The sequence below is a fragment of the Thunnus albacares genome, chromosome 14, assembly GCF_914725855.1.
Source record: "Thunnus albacares chromosome 14, fThuAlb1.1, whole genome shotgun sequence".
Lineage (NCBI taxonomy): Eukaryota > Metazoa > Chordata > Actinopteri > Scombriformes > Scombridae > Thunnus > Thunnus albacares.
Window position 1 is genome coordinate 6,453,234 of NC_058119.1, and position 17,125 is coordinate 6,470,358.

The 17,125-nt window shown below is 41.1% G+C and overlaps 1 protein-coding gene across 14 annotated transcripts in view; it reads left to right on the top strand.

Annotated features, from left to right (window-relative positions):
* LOC122996546 (adhesion G protein-coupled receptor A1) overlaps positions 1-17,125 on the top strand; it is a 181,645-nt gene that overhangs the window by 48,930 nt on the left and 115,590 nt on the right. For 11 of the 14 annotated variants that reach the window (XM_044372036.1, XM_044372038.1, XM_044372032.1 and 8 more), the window contains 4 exons: positions 5,880-5,951; positions 6,185-6,256; positions 6,779-6,942; positions 14,623-14,836. In XM_044372036.1, the coding sequence (XP_044227971.1) occupies positions 5,920-5,951; positions 6,185-6,256; positions 6,779-6,942; positions 14,623-14,836 (482 nt within the window). In that variant the 5' untranslated portion in view covers positions 5,880-5,919. Of the gene's footprint in view, positions 1-2,307; positions 2,380-5,879; positions 5,952-6,184; positions 6,257-6,778; positions 6,943-10,562; positions 10,705-14,622; positions 14,837-17,125 lie in introns of those variants that run through there. The other 3 variants (XM_044372044.1, XM_044372030.1, XM_044372043.1) reach the window with 2 other exon arrangements.

The following is a 17,125-nucleotide window of genomic DNA, read 5'->3' on the forward strand; positions in this document are numbered from 1 at the left end:
AGTCGATAAGTTTGAAAGTTCTGAGCATTCAGCAAATTCTGAGACGGCAGAGAAGAATACAGCAGTGAGCTGCAAGATAGTTCAGGATGAAAGGAGGTGCTGCAGGCAAAACGGATGACCTCTTGACCTCCACCCTCCACCCGCTCTCTTGTAACATATTGTACATGATCAAAGACAACTTTGGATGAGAGCAGAGATGAGAGCTAACCGTTGGTCGACCCGACTGGACCAGGAGGTTAGTCTGTCAGGAAGACAACTTCAGTGCTCTTCCTAAGGCGTGCTACACCTTGCTGTGTGAATGACAAATCCTAGAGGACGTCTCCAGAAAGTCTCATTAGTAATTCTGATTGTGAAGAGTCAGCAGCTAGTATATTTAGGTGTTGAGGTCAAAGCAAGTGCACAGACTCCACTGATTTAGCATTGCACTCATATAACATTGTCAGACTCACAATGGGCGGTTTCGTTTTATTATCAATGCGGCAAAACCAGAGATATTGTCTTTTTTATTCCGTGCTTCCATGTCAAAACCTGGCACCTATATTACCCACAATGCAACCCAACCGCCTACAGGGCAGTGGGAGATTCTGACGTGGTATGCTAGCGGCAAATGTAGCCTGCTAGCCTCAAGCAGAGATGAGGAGCGAGCCACAGATGTCTGATAAACTCACTTCTTTCAAACTCCACACACGCAGAGTTTTCAATTTTCAAACTGGTAGTCTTCAGCTCCAACTGAGGTTGAGTCGAATGGCATCACTTGAGGCTATTTACCAGATGCAGTAGTTGTCCACAACACCTGTAAACAGACTTTGATGTGTTCCCCTTTAAGAAAAAGGCACCCCCCCTTATTTTATGTGAAAATTACAGTAGGTGTCTTTTACTCATAGTTTTTTTTTCTGCCACAAGACTGTTTATCTGGCCAGCACCTGGTCAGACAGTGTTTTGGGGAGTTCTAATGGTGCAGACAAGTGTGTTTTAACCATGGACCAAACAATTTAACACAAGACACAGATCATTAACCACTGAAGGGAGTCATTTTTCTGCCGCTAATGATGGCTCATCATGTGTGTGTAACTAATGCTATACATGGACCAAATTAGCATCAGTTAATGTAAAACAACCACAGCTGAGTCATTTCATACAGTACATCTAGTATATAAACATCCGTGTTTCCAGTCTCTTGAGTAAATCTGCATCACTGTAATGGCTCCAACAAATATTTCAGTCTGTCCTGAATGCAATACAGTGAGTTATTTAGCTTCTGGTTATATTTGGTAAAAGGGATAATTTTGCTACCAAACTCTCCCACATGTCAAATAAAAAGATCTCTAGCATTACTACTTTTATTTTCAGTTTGGGACAATGGCTGTGACTTTGGTAGTCCTATTGGTATTGTTTTGTTTCTTTTGGCTGGCCTTACTCTGGCCTGTGTGACTGTGAACTAAAGAGCTGGATTGTTGCTCACATTTGTAAAAAGGCGCCTACAGTTATTCTGACTCTCATCACCCTAGACATATAGTGCGGACTGAAAGGAAACCAGGGACACAATTTCAGGAAATTTTCTTTGGCTTGAGATTTTTTGAGGTCCATTTTTAGTAGCGCAAGAGGTTTTGGGGTGGGCGGTGTGGGGTGGACAAGGAGTGCCTGGCTGAGACTGTAATGTGTTTTTGTGCCTCTTAGCTGGATGTGGTCTGGGTCTTAAGCATACAGGAAATGGCCTGTGCTGTCTAGCTAACAGGTGCTTCTCTTATAGACTAAAAAAGGTTAGGTCACTGATGAATGACTCCAGGAATTTCCTTTGTTTTCCTTTTACCATATAGCCACAATAAAATTGTAATTACAAATTAAGAAAATGGCCAAATCCTTAAGTTTGACCTGAGAGTTCTGTAATGTTTTATACTTTGGTCTGGTTTGATAATGGTAAAAGTTGTCCTGAAGCAAGACTTGGTCCTCTTTTCCTTCTTCCTCTAGCTTGAACCACTAAATCCCCCCATTTATTCCCAACTGCTGGCAAACCATTATTCTGTGAACTGTATGAAAATGTATCCTCATGCACGTTTTGAATGAATCACGTTTCCTTGGAAGGCACGGGTTTACATCACAGCATCACGGTCAGCAAGCATGAGCTCAGTGAGTTTCATCTCAAAACAAACCACCACTTAATGCCATGGCAGGAAAGAGATAGATAGATGATAGATGATAATAGATAGACAGATAGATAGATAGATACATACATACATAGATACATAGTAATCACTGACTTAACTGTCGTCTCTGACTGCCTTTTTTCTCTCTGTCTCTCTTCTCCAGGGATCTGAAGAATAATTTGATAAGTACAGTGGAGCCCGGGGCCTTCCGTGGTCTGCTAGCTCTGAGGAGACTGTGAGTAGCTTCTTCAGGGGACATGGGGACAAGTCTTCTTGCTTTCGAGACAACGAGAAGGAGTGTCTTAAGTACAGAGTGAAAAAGGGATTGAAATGTTTAACTGAGGCAGAAGTGCTGCAACTACTATTTCAGGCATTGCTGAACTTTCTTTGTCCAGGCAAAGCTAACTGAGGGCACAATGCCACTTTTTTCATGTTTATACAGATGGACACATTCACAACTGGGAGCTGTCCAGTGTGACCACAATCTTCAGGATTTTGGGAAGGTTTCATGTTTGGGTACATCAGCAGAAGCTGTTAAGGAAAGGGAGAACATTTGTCATTCACTTTCTCCACTCTGATTTTGGGGATTAGACCTACTGACCTTCTGGTGACACCGTTGGCCGGTGTATTAGTGGAAAACGATTTAACCTTTGCTAACAGCACGTTGGATCGCCTTCCATTTCCTATCATTCTTGAGTCACTTGCTTTAAAGCAGGTATTCTCGATATTTTTATAAGAACAATGTATGAAACAACAATGTGTAGCCTAATGTTAGCGGTGTTGTTTGTAGTGATGAACCTCCAGAGAATTGTCACTCGACTCTGCAGCTCCTTTTGGCCTTACCTCATTGTTTAGCTGTCTGGCCTGCAACTTTGATGTTCTGGTTCATTCACAGCACTCTCATAATATCATTTTCAGCTGTAAGAGGTAGCTGTTTTTAGAGAAAAAGCTCTAAAAACCCACCGTATACTACCTGCTCAGCACCAAATAGCAAACAGACACAGTTAGCTGTAGACTAGCTGGTGAACATAGTGGAGCATTTAGCAGCTGAAGTGCCCAATATTTCCCTAAGGACAGGGGTTAAAGTGGGATTTGGCGGGGGGGGCGGCTGAGATCCGGTGTAGCGGTACAGCAGGGAAAAATGACTCACCTCAAAATAACTCCCAAATTGATTTGTACTGTGAGCTCCAGTGGACTTGTTTTTTTTGTAGACAGGCTATGTGATCAGCTGACCTTCTTTTAAGCACCCATTTTTCACTGTGGCTCTGGACTCTGCTGCTGCTGCTGCTCTGGGCTGTGCTGCATTTGAATCAACCATATAACTTCAACACATCATGGACATATCGATTTAAAAGAATTCTAAATGCAAGCTTAAAATTTTTATCATTATCACCCATTAACGTTAATAATGCACATTTGAAATACTCATCCCAATTAGGGGCACTTTATGCTCCTCATACTATTAGTGTGCCCTGGCCATATCCCTTGCCAGCACTGTTTGCAATGTCCGTCAGGAACCCCCTTAGCAGGGGGTATCAGCTACCATACCGGTAGCTAGCAAGACAGATAGCCAAGTTACACATAAAACAGCTTGTGTTTTTGGTGATATTTGTTGAGCTCTGTTTGAAATGTTGCATTTGAAATTACCTACCACTTCAGAAAAAAGCAACTCCATTTATGGACATATGCACGCATGAACCCACTGAAGAGAAGGGATGAGAATGGAAAAAGGATGTGTGTTGAGTGCATAGACTATAAAAAATGATAGATGTAGCCACCGTGATGTCACCTCTTGGTTTGTGGACTCCTGTTTGAAAGCCTCGAGTTTTCATTTTGACCGTCGCCATCTTGGATTTTTGGTTTTTGGTTAGCATGGTGCATTTACAGTATATGGTTAACTATGATAATGCTAATACTATTTTTTTGCTAGCAAAAAACAGGCTTAAAACCATTAAAAGAAAATGTATTTACAGATAAAACTTGACCAAAACTGTATTTTGTACTATGCTTTACACATGTTTATTTCATCTGTAAAGTTGGGCATCTTAACACTAGGGTCAACGGGGATTGACTTGCTGTCAGAGCCAGCCTCAAGTGGTCATTCGAAGAACTGCAGTTTTTGGCACTTCCACGTTGGCTTTATTTTTGGCCCTGGAGGTTGGTTGAGTGTGGGGGCGGGGCTGTGGGGTGACATTACTTTCTGATTTGTTGAGTGAGTATCTTGACGGTATCAACTGACAGGAACGCCTAGCTGCAGCACAAAGCGAAAAATGAGCTCGCTTGACATTATTATGTATGAAAATGCCAATTAGATTTATGGTTTTTTATACTTATTAATTGAAGGTGCTGAAACACCGTTCTGGAGTGTTCCAGCTAACTTTAACCCCTGCCTAAGGTTGATTGATGGAGAGCAAAAACAGAGCTTAAGGAGAGTGAATATTGGACTATCATGAATCAGGTGGATAAAACATGACTCAGAAAGAATGATAATGTTGCTCTCTTTGTTTTGCTAGCAAGTTGGCCATGTCATCCTAAAAGGTTATGATGATCAATGTTGTGTTCTTGTCTCTGTTGCCCCCTAGAGGCCAAAAAATCAGTTAATGCAGGTTTAAAGACATCACCATGAGATGACTTGACTGAGCTAAAATGTTAACACTAGCACAAGAAGAGAAGTCCCACAAAGTTAGTACACTGATGCAAAATGTGACTAATGCCAACTCTGGAGCGATTCTTGATGGACCGCTACAAAGCAAGGATGACAGGATAATGGGAGCTGAGCTAGCATGGTTTTGTTTCAAGGGTGTGTATTACTGCCCTTGACTTGAACTCACCAAAAGGGAGGTTTTCTACTCCAGTGTTAAGAAAACGATAGTATGCATGTTAATCGGAACAAAACCTCTTTCTGTCTTATGCTTTGACATTATGCAAACGTGGTCTTTCAAAGTTACCTAAAACTTTGAAATGTCTTACAAACTTGCTTGGAATGTTAACATGCACAAAGTAAGGATTTTAGCCATAGTTTTTTTTTCATTGTTTTTGGTGAACTCTTCTACTGGAGTAATTTTTTCAACGATTACTCTCATCCTGGCTTTCTACATATAGGCATCAGAGTGAGTGACATGATTGCAGCCTGATAGTTAGTGGGATCTGGGCTGGCAGGGTTGCAGGCAGTGAGTTAGCTGTGCTGATTTGGGGCGCGTGTGCACCAGGCTTGGGGAGCAGCAGAGTGCTAATTTAAGTGCTCCCCAACTGGTGATTACTCGAGTGCTCTGCTTATTTTCCCACAGCTGCTCCAGCAAAGCAGCTCTTTAATTACAGAGCACGGGGGCACAGAGCCATGGACGCGACAGCGCTCAGCCACTCGCATAAAGAAGTCCTCTGCATTTGCACGTGTGTGTGTGTGTGTGTGTGAGTGTGTGTGTGTATGTGTATGTGGGCATGTGTGTGTGCCAGCAATGGTTATGCAAGGAGTACAAAAGGTCATTACAGATATTCCAGGAAGCAGAGTAGATGAATGAACATGGCATTGGTTCACTAACACAGCATCCCACAGCTATTTAAGTTCTGTGTGTTAGATTTTAAGAAGACCGTCATGCATGAAACACATTGACATTTTTTTTACAGTGGATCCCATTTTCTGTTTTGTATCTTGCTCTGGTTTTGCAACAATATCAGTAAAATGTATGTTTAATATAGAAATAATTTCCTTTCTCTTGGCCTTTTTTGTCCTTACAGGGATCTGTCCAATAACAGGATTGGTTGTCTCTCCCCTGAAATGTTTCTAGATCTGGGCAACCTTTTAAAATTGTGAGTAATCCCAAAATTGAAAACAAGCATTAAAGTGCTTCATGCTTAATTTGCACTGAGTCTGTAGAGAATATGGCGATTGATACAGATTTAGTAATGTATAACAATATACAGTGATGTGGCTGTAGTGCTTGCAAGGTGACATGTTTTTTTAATGAATTTCTTTGTGTGTGTGTGTGTGTGTGTGTGTGTGTGTGTGTGTGTGTGTTTGTTTGTTTGTTTTTCTCAAACAGAAATTTATCTGGGAACATCTTCTCCACTCTGACAATGGGACTGTTCACACACCTCTTGGTTCTCAAAGTGCTGTAAGGCAAACACACACACACACACACACACACACACACACACACGCACACACACACACACACACACACACACACACACACACACACACACACATATCATGTAGCTATACAATAAATTCAGTTATCTAGGTTTTTAGTTAAAAAAAATTAAACCATATTTGTTATTGTTCAGGGTACAGAGGCGAGGATAAATGTCAAGGGTTATAGGCTGTTTTCATGGCAGACTTATAGCGGGAAAAGCACAGGTGTAACTAATGATATTAACGATGGCTCTGCTCCATGTAGGTGAGCCAGTAAGCCTTGCCAGTGAGTCAGCATGCACAATACCTGCGCCCTGCAACTGGCACACATAAATGGAATGAAACCATCATAAATGTTATTAATTACACCTGTGTATTTCCTGTTATGAAATGTCAATATGCCGTGAAAAACGCCTTTTGGGTGAATGAAGTCAATGGATGGTTACACAAATTTAGTAACACAGACACACAAGTTGTAACTGTACCCTGGTTTTCCCATCAGGCACTTGAGCACCGAGACTTTGTTCTGTGACTGTCAGCTGAAGTGGCTGCTCCTCTGGGCCCGGAGCAACTCGGTGAAAATTGGCAACGACACGGTGTGTGTGTTTCCCACCCACCTCCACGGCCTGGAGTTTCGCAACCTACGTGAACAGCAGCTCAGATGTGGTAAGGACTTCATGGTGTGAGAATAACGTGGAGTGAGCAGTATTGCGTGGCATTTATTAACTTGAATTAAAAATTATGTAGACGCACAAAGAGTGGAATTTAAAAGACAAGAAAAAAAAACGTTATCTTAAAGTGCTAGCTTGACTGCACAATTAACATGTGATATTTAGTTGTGGGGTTAAATTAAGAAAATGTTAACACTTACATTATTCTACTTACTATATTATTCAGTAACATTCCAGCAATTATAATTATTTTGCCGCTAGCTTTTCACCTACTGTGGCTTGCTAGTGCTAGCTTGCGCAGTAGCTGGACAGTGATACTGCTGTAAGCTAACGTTAGTTTGGTAATGTTTAAGTAAGCTAAAATCACAAAAATATTTGTTTAACATTATTCAGTGTTAGTTAATGTTTCATTTACATGCCCAAATTTGACATATATAACCAGAAACTTAGTCAAACCACGTATTTTCAAATACAGTACTAAATGACCAAAAAAATATATATAAGTATCACCAGTTCAAATGTGTGTAGCAAAGGAAGTAAATGTAATGTTATGTTATGAGAAACAGTGTAATATAATCATCATGTAGGCTTAAATAAAAATGAAAGTGGCACTTTGTTATTATCCATGTCAGACTGAATTTGTAAAAATTATATCCATCCTACCCACAGCCCCCAAATAATGCTCCTCATAATTAGCAATCCTGTTAATTAGATAATTGGTTGATTTCACTTGGCATCGCAGGTATAAATTGAAAGCCAGCAGGTCTCTGAAATCTAGTCTAACAGACTTTGTCAGATAGGAAATGTCTGAAAAGTTGGCTTCTTGAGGGGAAATATTCGAACAATATTGATTTTATCTAAGAAAACAATAACAGAATATAGTGCATCGATGTTTTTTTGGTTTCTTTCATCTTTTATAGGAGAGGCTGCAGAAATTCCCATGAAATTTCAGATTTTTCCTATAATAAGTGTAATCTCCATAAATGTCCATCTACATGCATAAAGATCAATGTATTCCTGATTTTTTCTAAACAAACTGAAAACAAAATTTTAAATCATCAAAATTCTAACCAATATTATAACATTTGAAAAGAAAAGGATCAAATATTTCAGGCCTTAAAGCCAGCTTGGAAAGTTTCTTAAGGTGGATGTTTTTCTGAGCCTTGACAAAATATGTATAAGATAAAGGATATCTTTACACTATGAGAATGCCATCCGAGACTTCTCATTAGCAAGAAACTGTTTAATTTTACTAACATTGCATTTTCAAGCGATTTGCACAATGAGAACATGATTGAGTAGATCTGTTCTGATAATAGGTTTCCCTCTCCACTGTTATCTCTCCACCTGCTGTGAACTGTTTGACAAGCCTAATATAAGGCAATGATTTAGTGCAAAACTGCCAGAGAGAAAGCCCCAGGCAAAAAATGTCTCATAATACAGTCTTGGCCTTATTATGTACCACCTGTGTTAGGGGCAGCAGCAGTCTCAACAACCTGAGGAAGGACCTTATGCCATAGAAGTTGCAGGTTCAAATTCAAAGATCAGCTGCCTCTCAACTGTATGTCAAAGTGAAGCAAATAACACTGGTTGAGCTGGTTGTTATTCTACTGAAACAGCTCAGTGGTCTGTGGTAGAAGACTACACAGTAGTTGTACTGGGCAGTTGCCACGTGTGACAGTGCTCTGCATATGCAGTGGCCGGCTGGTAGAAAAAAATCAGGTGTGCTAAGCAAAACCTGCATTAGAATTATCACAGCATGGTGCGTGTGTGTGTGTGTGTGCACTAGCAAAAAACCAGAAGAAAGAGAAAAAAGAAAGAAAGATCATGTGAGGGAGCTTAGCCAGAGCGTTAAGGACTTATTCAATGACTAAAAAACAAAAAGGTGATTTATTCAGTCCAGTGTAAACAAAAAGAATACCCCCACCCCCCTCAACCCCTCCCCTTCCAAGCCTGTAGGAGAATCTATGGTGGCTGCCAAACTTGCAAAAAACGTGAAAAATGCAAAAGGTTCTGCTCTACTGTAGAAACATGGTGGTTTATCATGGTGGGCTCCATGGAAGAGGACCTGCTCCCTATATAGATATAAAGGGCTCATTCTAAGCTAACAAAAACACAATAACTCTTATTTTCAGGTGATTATACACTAATTAAAACATACTTATGAATATTATATTCCAATTCTGCCAAGTCTGTTCTAAATTCTACACATTGTACCTTTAAATATTTGTCTGTCTTGCTTAAACCAGAAATGACTTACTGACTTATGAAATAATCTTTGTTGAACTTTTAGAGAGCTAGAGCGGAGTTATATGTCTTGTTTCAAGACTGGCAAATGGTTAAAAAAAAAGAAAGTTAAATACGAACACTTCCTTCAGAACGGACTACTTTTAGGACTAAATCGGTCTAAAAGACTAAAAGATTAAGACAGACGTCGCAGTATAGTATCTATCAGCACTGGGTGCATCAAACAGAGTTTTTAAGCAGCATAAAATGGCCTCTTTACTGACTGGAAGCTGTTAGCTACAGTAAAGAGAAATCCAAGAGTCTTTACTTTCTTTTTTTCTGAAAGACTGGTTACAGACAGGCAATCCCCGACCCTCCCTCCCTCCCTCTCTCCCTCCCTCTCTCCCTCGCTGTCTCCCCTCAGTTGCTCTATCTCCCTGCTCGGTGCTGCAGTCCACAGGGGAATTGTATCTCATATGTGATAGAATCATCCCCCTCTTCTCCTTACATCTGGTTCACGTAGGGGATATTGCTCTGGAATGAGAAAATCATTGGTTAGTGGTGTGCTATGGCTGCGTGTGTATATGTGTGTATGCGTGAAGTGGAGGGACGTTATATGAAGATGCACTGTATGCATGATGTGAAACACTTTGCAGAAAACTAATGAGGAAAAATGAGTCCCAGTCTGCAGCATGTGCATGCTTCCCCCCCCTACAATTTGTCTTTTTGCGTTCACAGACAGCACCGTCCTGAGACGTCTGCACCACAGACATTCTCCGGTTATTCTATGTAATCCTAATTGTATGTGTTTTTAATTTACACAGAACAATCCAAAGCAATTACAGGGTAATTCTGTGCAGTCCACAGACAAAGAGCCATGAGTGGAATCCAGTGGCAGGACGAGGAGCGCTCCTTTCAGGCCCTAAAGCATCCATTATGGGATTACAATGATAACGTTCTGGGCTCCCTGCTCTCGCCATGCTTGGATCCATCTGCCTCTCCACAGCACAGCTCCATCTTACAATACCTTATTCATCCACTTGGCAACAAGCAGTTTTCAATTGGATACAGTGTGGAGCTCTAACAACTATATATTTAATGTTGTTTGATGGTTGTTGTTTTCATATGGCTTCACTTTGTAAGAGAATGTCATATAGCCGCGTACACCGGCCAGGACCTTGTTCAGGCTGTGTGGACGGGGTAGCACTCAGCACCTGATGCTAAGTTCTTGGTATCAAGAAAAATGATGGGATTGAATGAAAATATCCCTCTCCCACACTCACATACCTTTGAAAATATTAATATCTCTCCAGAGATTTCCCCCATTGTTTTCATGGAGATATGTCACAGAAGATTCATCTGTTTCTTTCTTCAGCAGCTCCAGCATGATGGGTAGCAGATGTCTGCACCATACATTCCAGCAATGAGCCCTTGTCCCTCCACTGATACAGGTCGGGTACTGCCTGCAAATGAGGGGGAACAGAGGAGCGCATGCAGCTTCCTGCCAGGATCAGGTGCTTCCTGTGTTGAGGTCAGGGCATGCGTCTGTTTGACTCATCGAGCCATGGCCCCCTGATTCTTTAACACTGCTGAGGAGAGAGCCACAGCACAGATATAAAGTGTGCAGCTCACATATACACCGCAGGACAAGCTTCTGCTTTCTATAGCGGTATTTATTGCATGATGACACAGCAGTGCAATTGCCCTTTATGGGCATCATGCCATTAAATTAAATTCTATGTGCAAGGCCCACATCTTTTAGCCTGTGGTGTGCCTCTAATAACTTGATAACCTGATATAAAAATATCATGAAATATAGCTCGACATGGGCACAGCCTGTCATGAGTCTTTGAAGTTCAGTCACACACCTCTTTTAAAGCCAGTTGCTTTGAGCAAGGGATAATGAAGTGACTATAGAAACAGATATAGGAGCATCAGTCTCAGAATGAGAATATCTTCTGGTTTTATTTTCCAAACAGTTTTGGTATGGCTCAAAATCAAAATTGAAACGTTAAACTTGTTACTGTGTGTAAATAAATAAAGAGAGGTAGCAACGAAAGAAATAAGCCCTCCAGCAGGGTACTCAACCATCACTCTAAGCTTTCCATCCTATATATTTCTACTCCTATATATTTTTTACAAAAAGGTATTCATTTTTAAAAGACTTCAAAATTGTGACAGTTAACTTTCTAATGCTGACAGGTGCAGAGAAATATTCTGTATTAAAATGTTTAAGCATGTAAACATTAAAATGAATTGTGAGATGGTGAGAAGTCCACTTGTCATTCCATTTTGATACTATTAATTCATATTTTTTAGACAGAATCAATACATTATTGATTTGCAAATTTGAAGTTGAAATCCTTGAGATTTCAGTCCTGATTGATTTGGTCAATAATTACAACCGCAGTATGATCTGATTTCATGCTGCTCACAGTGCGAGTAGTTTCCCACAATTCATCAAGGCAAAGTAAAGTTGGTTACTTGATGAATAGTTGAAGATGTGCAGCCTGTTGCCTACAACTCTTCATCTAACCGCTCACTGTGACTGCTCCTTCTTGTTCCATGATGAAAAATGACAGTTGTCTTGTTTTCTAGACATATTTTTGATGAATGTTTACGATGAGCACTAACAAACACAAAATATATCTCAATAAAACCCACCCCATGTTTTGCTTATAATGTGCAGCAGTAGAATGTTCAGTTCACATTAGCAGTTAAAGTTCAATCGAAATTAAAATACATTTTTTTGTCCTCTGCAACATACATATCTGCTCTGTAAACTGCTCATCCTATGTTATGCTTTGGTTCTGAGAGGCCAAAGGGGAGAAATTAATATTCTGATGATGGCTCCCCCTAGTTTTCCATTCATTCAATGAAATACTGCTCTGTTATCCACCTAGATAGCCGGAGACCTTATGTCGATACAGCACAAATTAACATTCGCCAGAGAAAGGTGCACAGATAGTTCACTGGATAGGTAGCTAATTAGCTGCCAGGCTGCAGCACATTAAGCAGCATGTAAATGTGTGCAGCAGAAAATCCTGCTAACAACACAGCAGTTTGTTTACTTTGTCTCCGTTCTGTACGGTGTAACACTGGCACTCTGGCAGCCTGCCAGCTGCTGTCAATCAAACAAGACATTGTCACGCCCCTCCAGCCGGCTGAGACAAAAATAATTTCCCCAAAGACCTTTTTACCTCATTTCAACAATACAAAACTATTACCAATACATTAAAAAAAAAAACATGTTGACATTATTTTTGACTGCAAAGAGAGATAATTAAATGTGATTTCAGTTGGACTTTAATACAGCTGATACACTGTAAAGAGTGAACCATTAACACTGAGGATGTTATCAATGGGATAAAATTGTGCTGGATTACATGCATGCATCATTTTCCTGTGTATCCCTTGTGCTTAGGTATGTAATTTGAATGCAGTGCAGGAATGGTGGACTCTGCCCCTACCAATTAAAATGATGATAATTACTAAATTTATATAAGCTTAGTGATTGCAGTATTGCAGAAAAAATCAAAACCATAAATAGTATCAAAAATGGGTTTTGATTTCATGAAAATCTCGAGGATTATTAGGTCTACTCACAATATATTCTCCTTTTAATTGATCAATTTGTTAATTCATTTAATACTGTAGAAGTCTATAATTATTCTGGTAGCAGACTCCAGGCTCCATTAAGACAGACAGATAGAAACGATAATAAGTTAGTGGCATCCTAACAAAGCCCTGGTAGTCACACTGGTAATATACTCTATACTCACACACAAACAGGCACACATATCATCATGCCTCTGTCTCTGTCTTGCTTCCTCTCTCCTTTTCCTACACACACACACACACACACACACACACTCACACTCACACTCACACTCACACTCACACTCACATACAGCCAATAATTGCATTTTGCTCTGGCAGTGTCCAACGGGCAAAGGCGAGCAGCCACATTCTGATCCTTGGCTCAAAGCGTTGTTTCAACAGTATTAGCATCAGCCAAGTCAACAGTCAATGGCCCCCATACTGTTTGTGCTGTGCGTCACCCGCAGGAGATAACAAAGCCTCAGCTTCTGTTGCTGAAGACGATCATAGAGTCTTGACGCTCTAACAGGGTCAGCTCGAGTAATTACACACAGATGTCATCATGGAAGATCCAACATTAGTGACAGGTTTTTAATGCTACTCTGGAAAGCATGGCACTTTTGATTATGTACCTATGATTATGAATTACTAATGTAGAAAATTGAGGTCAAAGCTCTGCATGTGTTAATAGCTGTGATTGCTTAGTGGGTTATATATTACCATAAACAGTTCTGCTAGCTACTCTTTCCTACTCAAGGGAAATATTAAGTTGAGAGCTGTAGACTTTTGGCTGGATGACCCAACATGGATCTTTCACTATTTTTCTTTTTTTCATACCAATGCATGGAGCTATAAAAGACTTTATGACCCATGTATCGAATTGCCTGTCAGACAGCAGCAACATCCACAATTGATTGGAATACAAGTGAACGCAAAGCGCTTGCTTACGCTGCTCTTTGGAGCATGTCCAAGGAAATGTCTGGCTTTGTATGAACAAACAAACCCTGAAGGAATTTCCCAAGGTGGTACATCGAAGTGGCAAGGTATTGAGCTCATCCTGAATCCATGCTCGCCAAACCAGGCAACACTGCTACATCTCCATGGGTTCATCATGATTAGAAACATTGCCTTGTCTTATATATCCCATATCTGCAGAATGATCGATCAGGTTCTTGGGGATTTTCACTAAAAATCGAAACTCCTCCCATATTCTGGCACTCAATCTTTGGACTAAACACTCTCCCCTGTCTTCTAATCTCATCCTTATCATAGCTTTATTCTCTGGCAAAAAAGCTTGAGGACTTAGCCAGCTACAAGGTAGGTAATCCTATCACTGGTGTTGCGGCAGACTTCTATTGCGAACATGTAAGGAGTTAAATCGAGTCCAGGAGAGCGCTCAAGGCTGTTCTCCTTTATCAGCCGCTGTTCATCTCGTACAGCAACAGCAACAACATGTGGGAACGACGGGGGAGGAGTGTGACCGTGACAGAATGTGTTTGTGTGTGTGTGTGTTGATGGTATTTTGGGGGCATGCTCATGTGTTTTATGTGTGTAAATGTAAGGGGTGAATGGATGTGTCTGCGGTAGTGTGTGCAGCGTTGATATGAGTCTGATTTGATTTCAATTCATGCATGCAATGCTGTGTTTTAAGATGTTAACACCACTGGAAAGACAGGCAAATCCTATAAAACAGCAATCTGCTTAAACCTCCATTCTGCCTGTGTCTTTTTTTCTCAAGAATGGACGAGTGACCTCTCGCTCTCCTCCTCTACCTTCCCGCCTCAGGAAGGGGGGGAAGGGAGGATTTACAAGCCTGACCTTCCTGTTTTATCCTCTCCTCATCTCCCAGATGGACCTCTGGAGATGCCCCTGTTCCAGCTGATCCCCTCCCAGAGGCAGCTGGTTTTTCAGGGAGACCGTCTTCCCCTCCAGTGCACCGCCACCTACCTGGACCCGTCGGTGGAGCTGCGGTGGCATCACAACGGCCACGTCGTGACCACGCAGGAGGAACGGGGCGTCTATGTGGAGGAAACCCTGCTTCACGACTGCTGCCTGATGACCAGGTACACGCAGGAGAAAAGAGGAGGGGGAGGCGAGGAAGGAGGGAGGATGGATGGACGGGGGAATGTGAGCTGAGAGCTGATTAGCCGTTGACTTTCCAGTTGCACTGACACGCATACACACACTCCCGAGGATGTTTGTAAGTCCAACCAAGCAGATGAAGTCAAAATACACTTGAAAATAAGCTGCTGCATAAGCATGCTTTTTTAAAAATTAGTCTCAGCATGTTGCATAAAGAAACACACACATGCGCACGATGTTCCCACATGTTCATTCATCTTGCACAGCCATACAGGGGTCACTGCAGCTCACACACAGACACAGATGTAACATATATACACACGCGCCCCTCTTTCCCTCTGTGTCTCTCATTCACCCATAGGAGCTGAGATTTACCTTTTGTTATTGGCGCCCTTGATAAGGATCTGAGAGGACAGGACAGAATTGGCTTGGCAGCGTGCCAACACCTCAGAGCAATCTGCGGCTCGTCTCTAGAGGTTGGTTGTCCAGCCGCTCCCCAAGCGCTGCCGGAGCTCTTGCTGATCACACGCTAAGAGGAACAGATGCTGAATCATAATTGCGGTGATAAAGCAAACCGGCAACACTGGCTTTCACGTATTTTTTTTTTTTTTTTTTTTTTTTTTGGATAAAAGACGTTGCTGCAAGCCACCATCCTCTTCCTGTCTTTGTTTTCTTGGTGGTCTGCGGCACATATGGATGTGCATGTGTGTGTGTGTGTGTGTTATAGTAAACACATTTGACGTAATGCTGTGGCAAACAGGGCTCAGACGCAGGAGCACATTGCTGTTGATTAGTTTAACTGCTGCCTGTTCTGACTCGGCCTCCCTAACATAAATATTGATGGAGTGCTGACAGAAATATGTTTCCCTGTGTCAACAGAGCCAGAACGCCTCTTGTTGTGTGGTTTATTTGGCAACACGAATGCCAGCTACTCTTCCGCTACATTTCTGGGAAATTATACCATTCCCCTGACTGCAAACGCCACAAATAGTCAATATTTTGTCTTTTCATTATGTACCAGCTCACTGTGTGACATTCACAGTGATCCCTATGGTGAACGCTCTGCCTTGAATAATAGGATTACAGGGTAGAGAGAGATTCTTATAGTGATGTTTCAGTGTCTCAGCTGTGCTCTTTCTTTGCACAGTTTATTATTATGGAGATATTCACCAACAGGGGTCAATGCAATCCTTTGTCACTCACCACTCATTGTCACTATCAACAGTGATGGAAAGTGCTGTGCGAAAGTACAGTTTTCATGTAATTGTAATTTACTTGAGGTTTACATTTTATTTTTAATCCTGTACATTTATTTGACAGCTACAGTTATTAGTTTCTTTGGAAATAAAGATTTTACATGCAAAATATATGATCAGTTTATTTAATATTTTGTTATAGATTCAGCAGCACAACAGTATTTCAGTCATTTGAATCAGCCCCACATTTTGCAGCTAAAGATTCACATATTTTCCTCAGGAGTTAGCGGAGATTGAAAACAGAGCTAACAGTAAGGGAATATTGGATTGGATTCAGTAGGTCACCAGAAACACAACTCCAAATGAATTCTAATGTTGCTCCATATCTGCTAGATGTGTAAATAGGCGCCTGTTTGCTAATACATTTATCAACTTTTTAAGGAGATAATGTCAATGTTGTGTTTACATCTTGTTGTGCTGACCCCAAGAGGTGGAAAAAATCAATTAATGTAGGTTTAAGTAAGATTTTAGACATATTCTGTTCTATATTATGTTTAAATTGAGAGTGAAGAATTTACATTCATGGCAGCTATAGAAAAAGACACTGTGGCAGATCTGATAGGAGACATTGAGGTGAATGGGGTGAAATCAAATACTTTCACCGGGACAAAAACATATATCATCTGAATAATTTGAAAGATGCGATAATCTCAAAAAAATCCTAGTAGTTTCAAGTACAGATTCTGAATACGACTTATATCAAGCAACAGCAGTGAGATTAAGGTTTGAAGTCGCCAGCTTCATACTTAGAATCCCATCGCAGGAGAGGAGTCCTCATTGTCTATTGTTAGATGTCATTCTAGAGGGAACTTATGCAACTGACCCTCTATGTTGGCTCTGTACTGACTGGTGATGTCCACCAGCCCCTGTTCCAGCCTTCTGCGTCTAATCCCATCAGCACAATCTATACAGCCCCCCCATCTCTCCCCCCACTCAAAAAAACAGAACTTTGACTCTATTTTTCCAACCCTCTGTCTCATGGAACTTGGTAAATTTCTCATCACTTTCATTCTG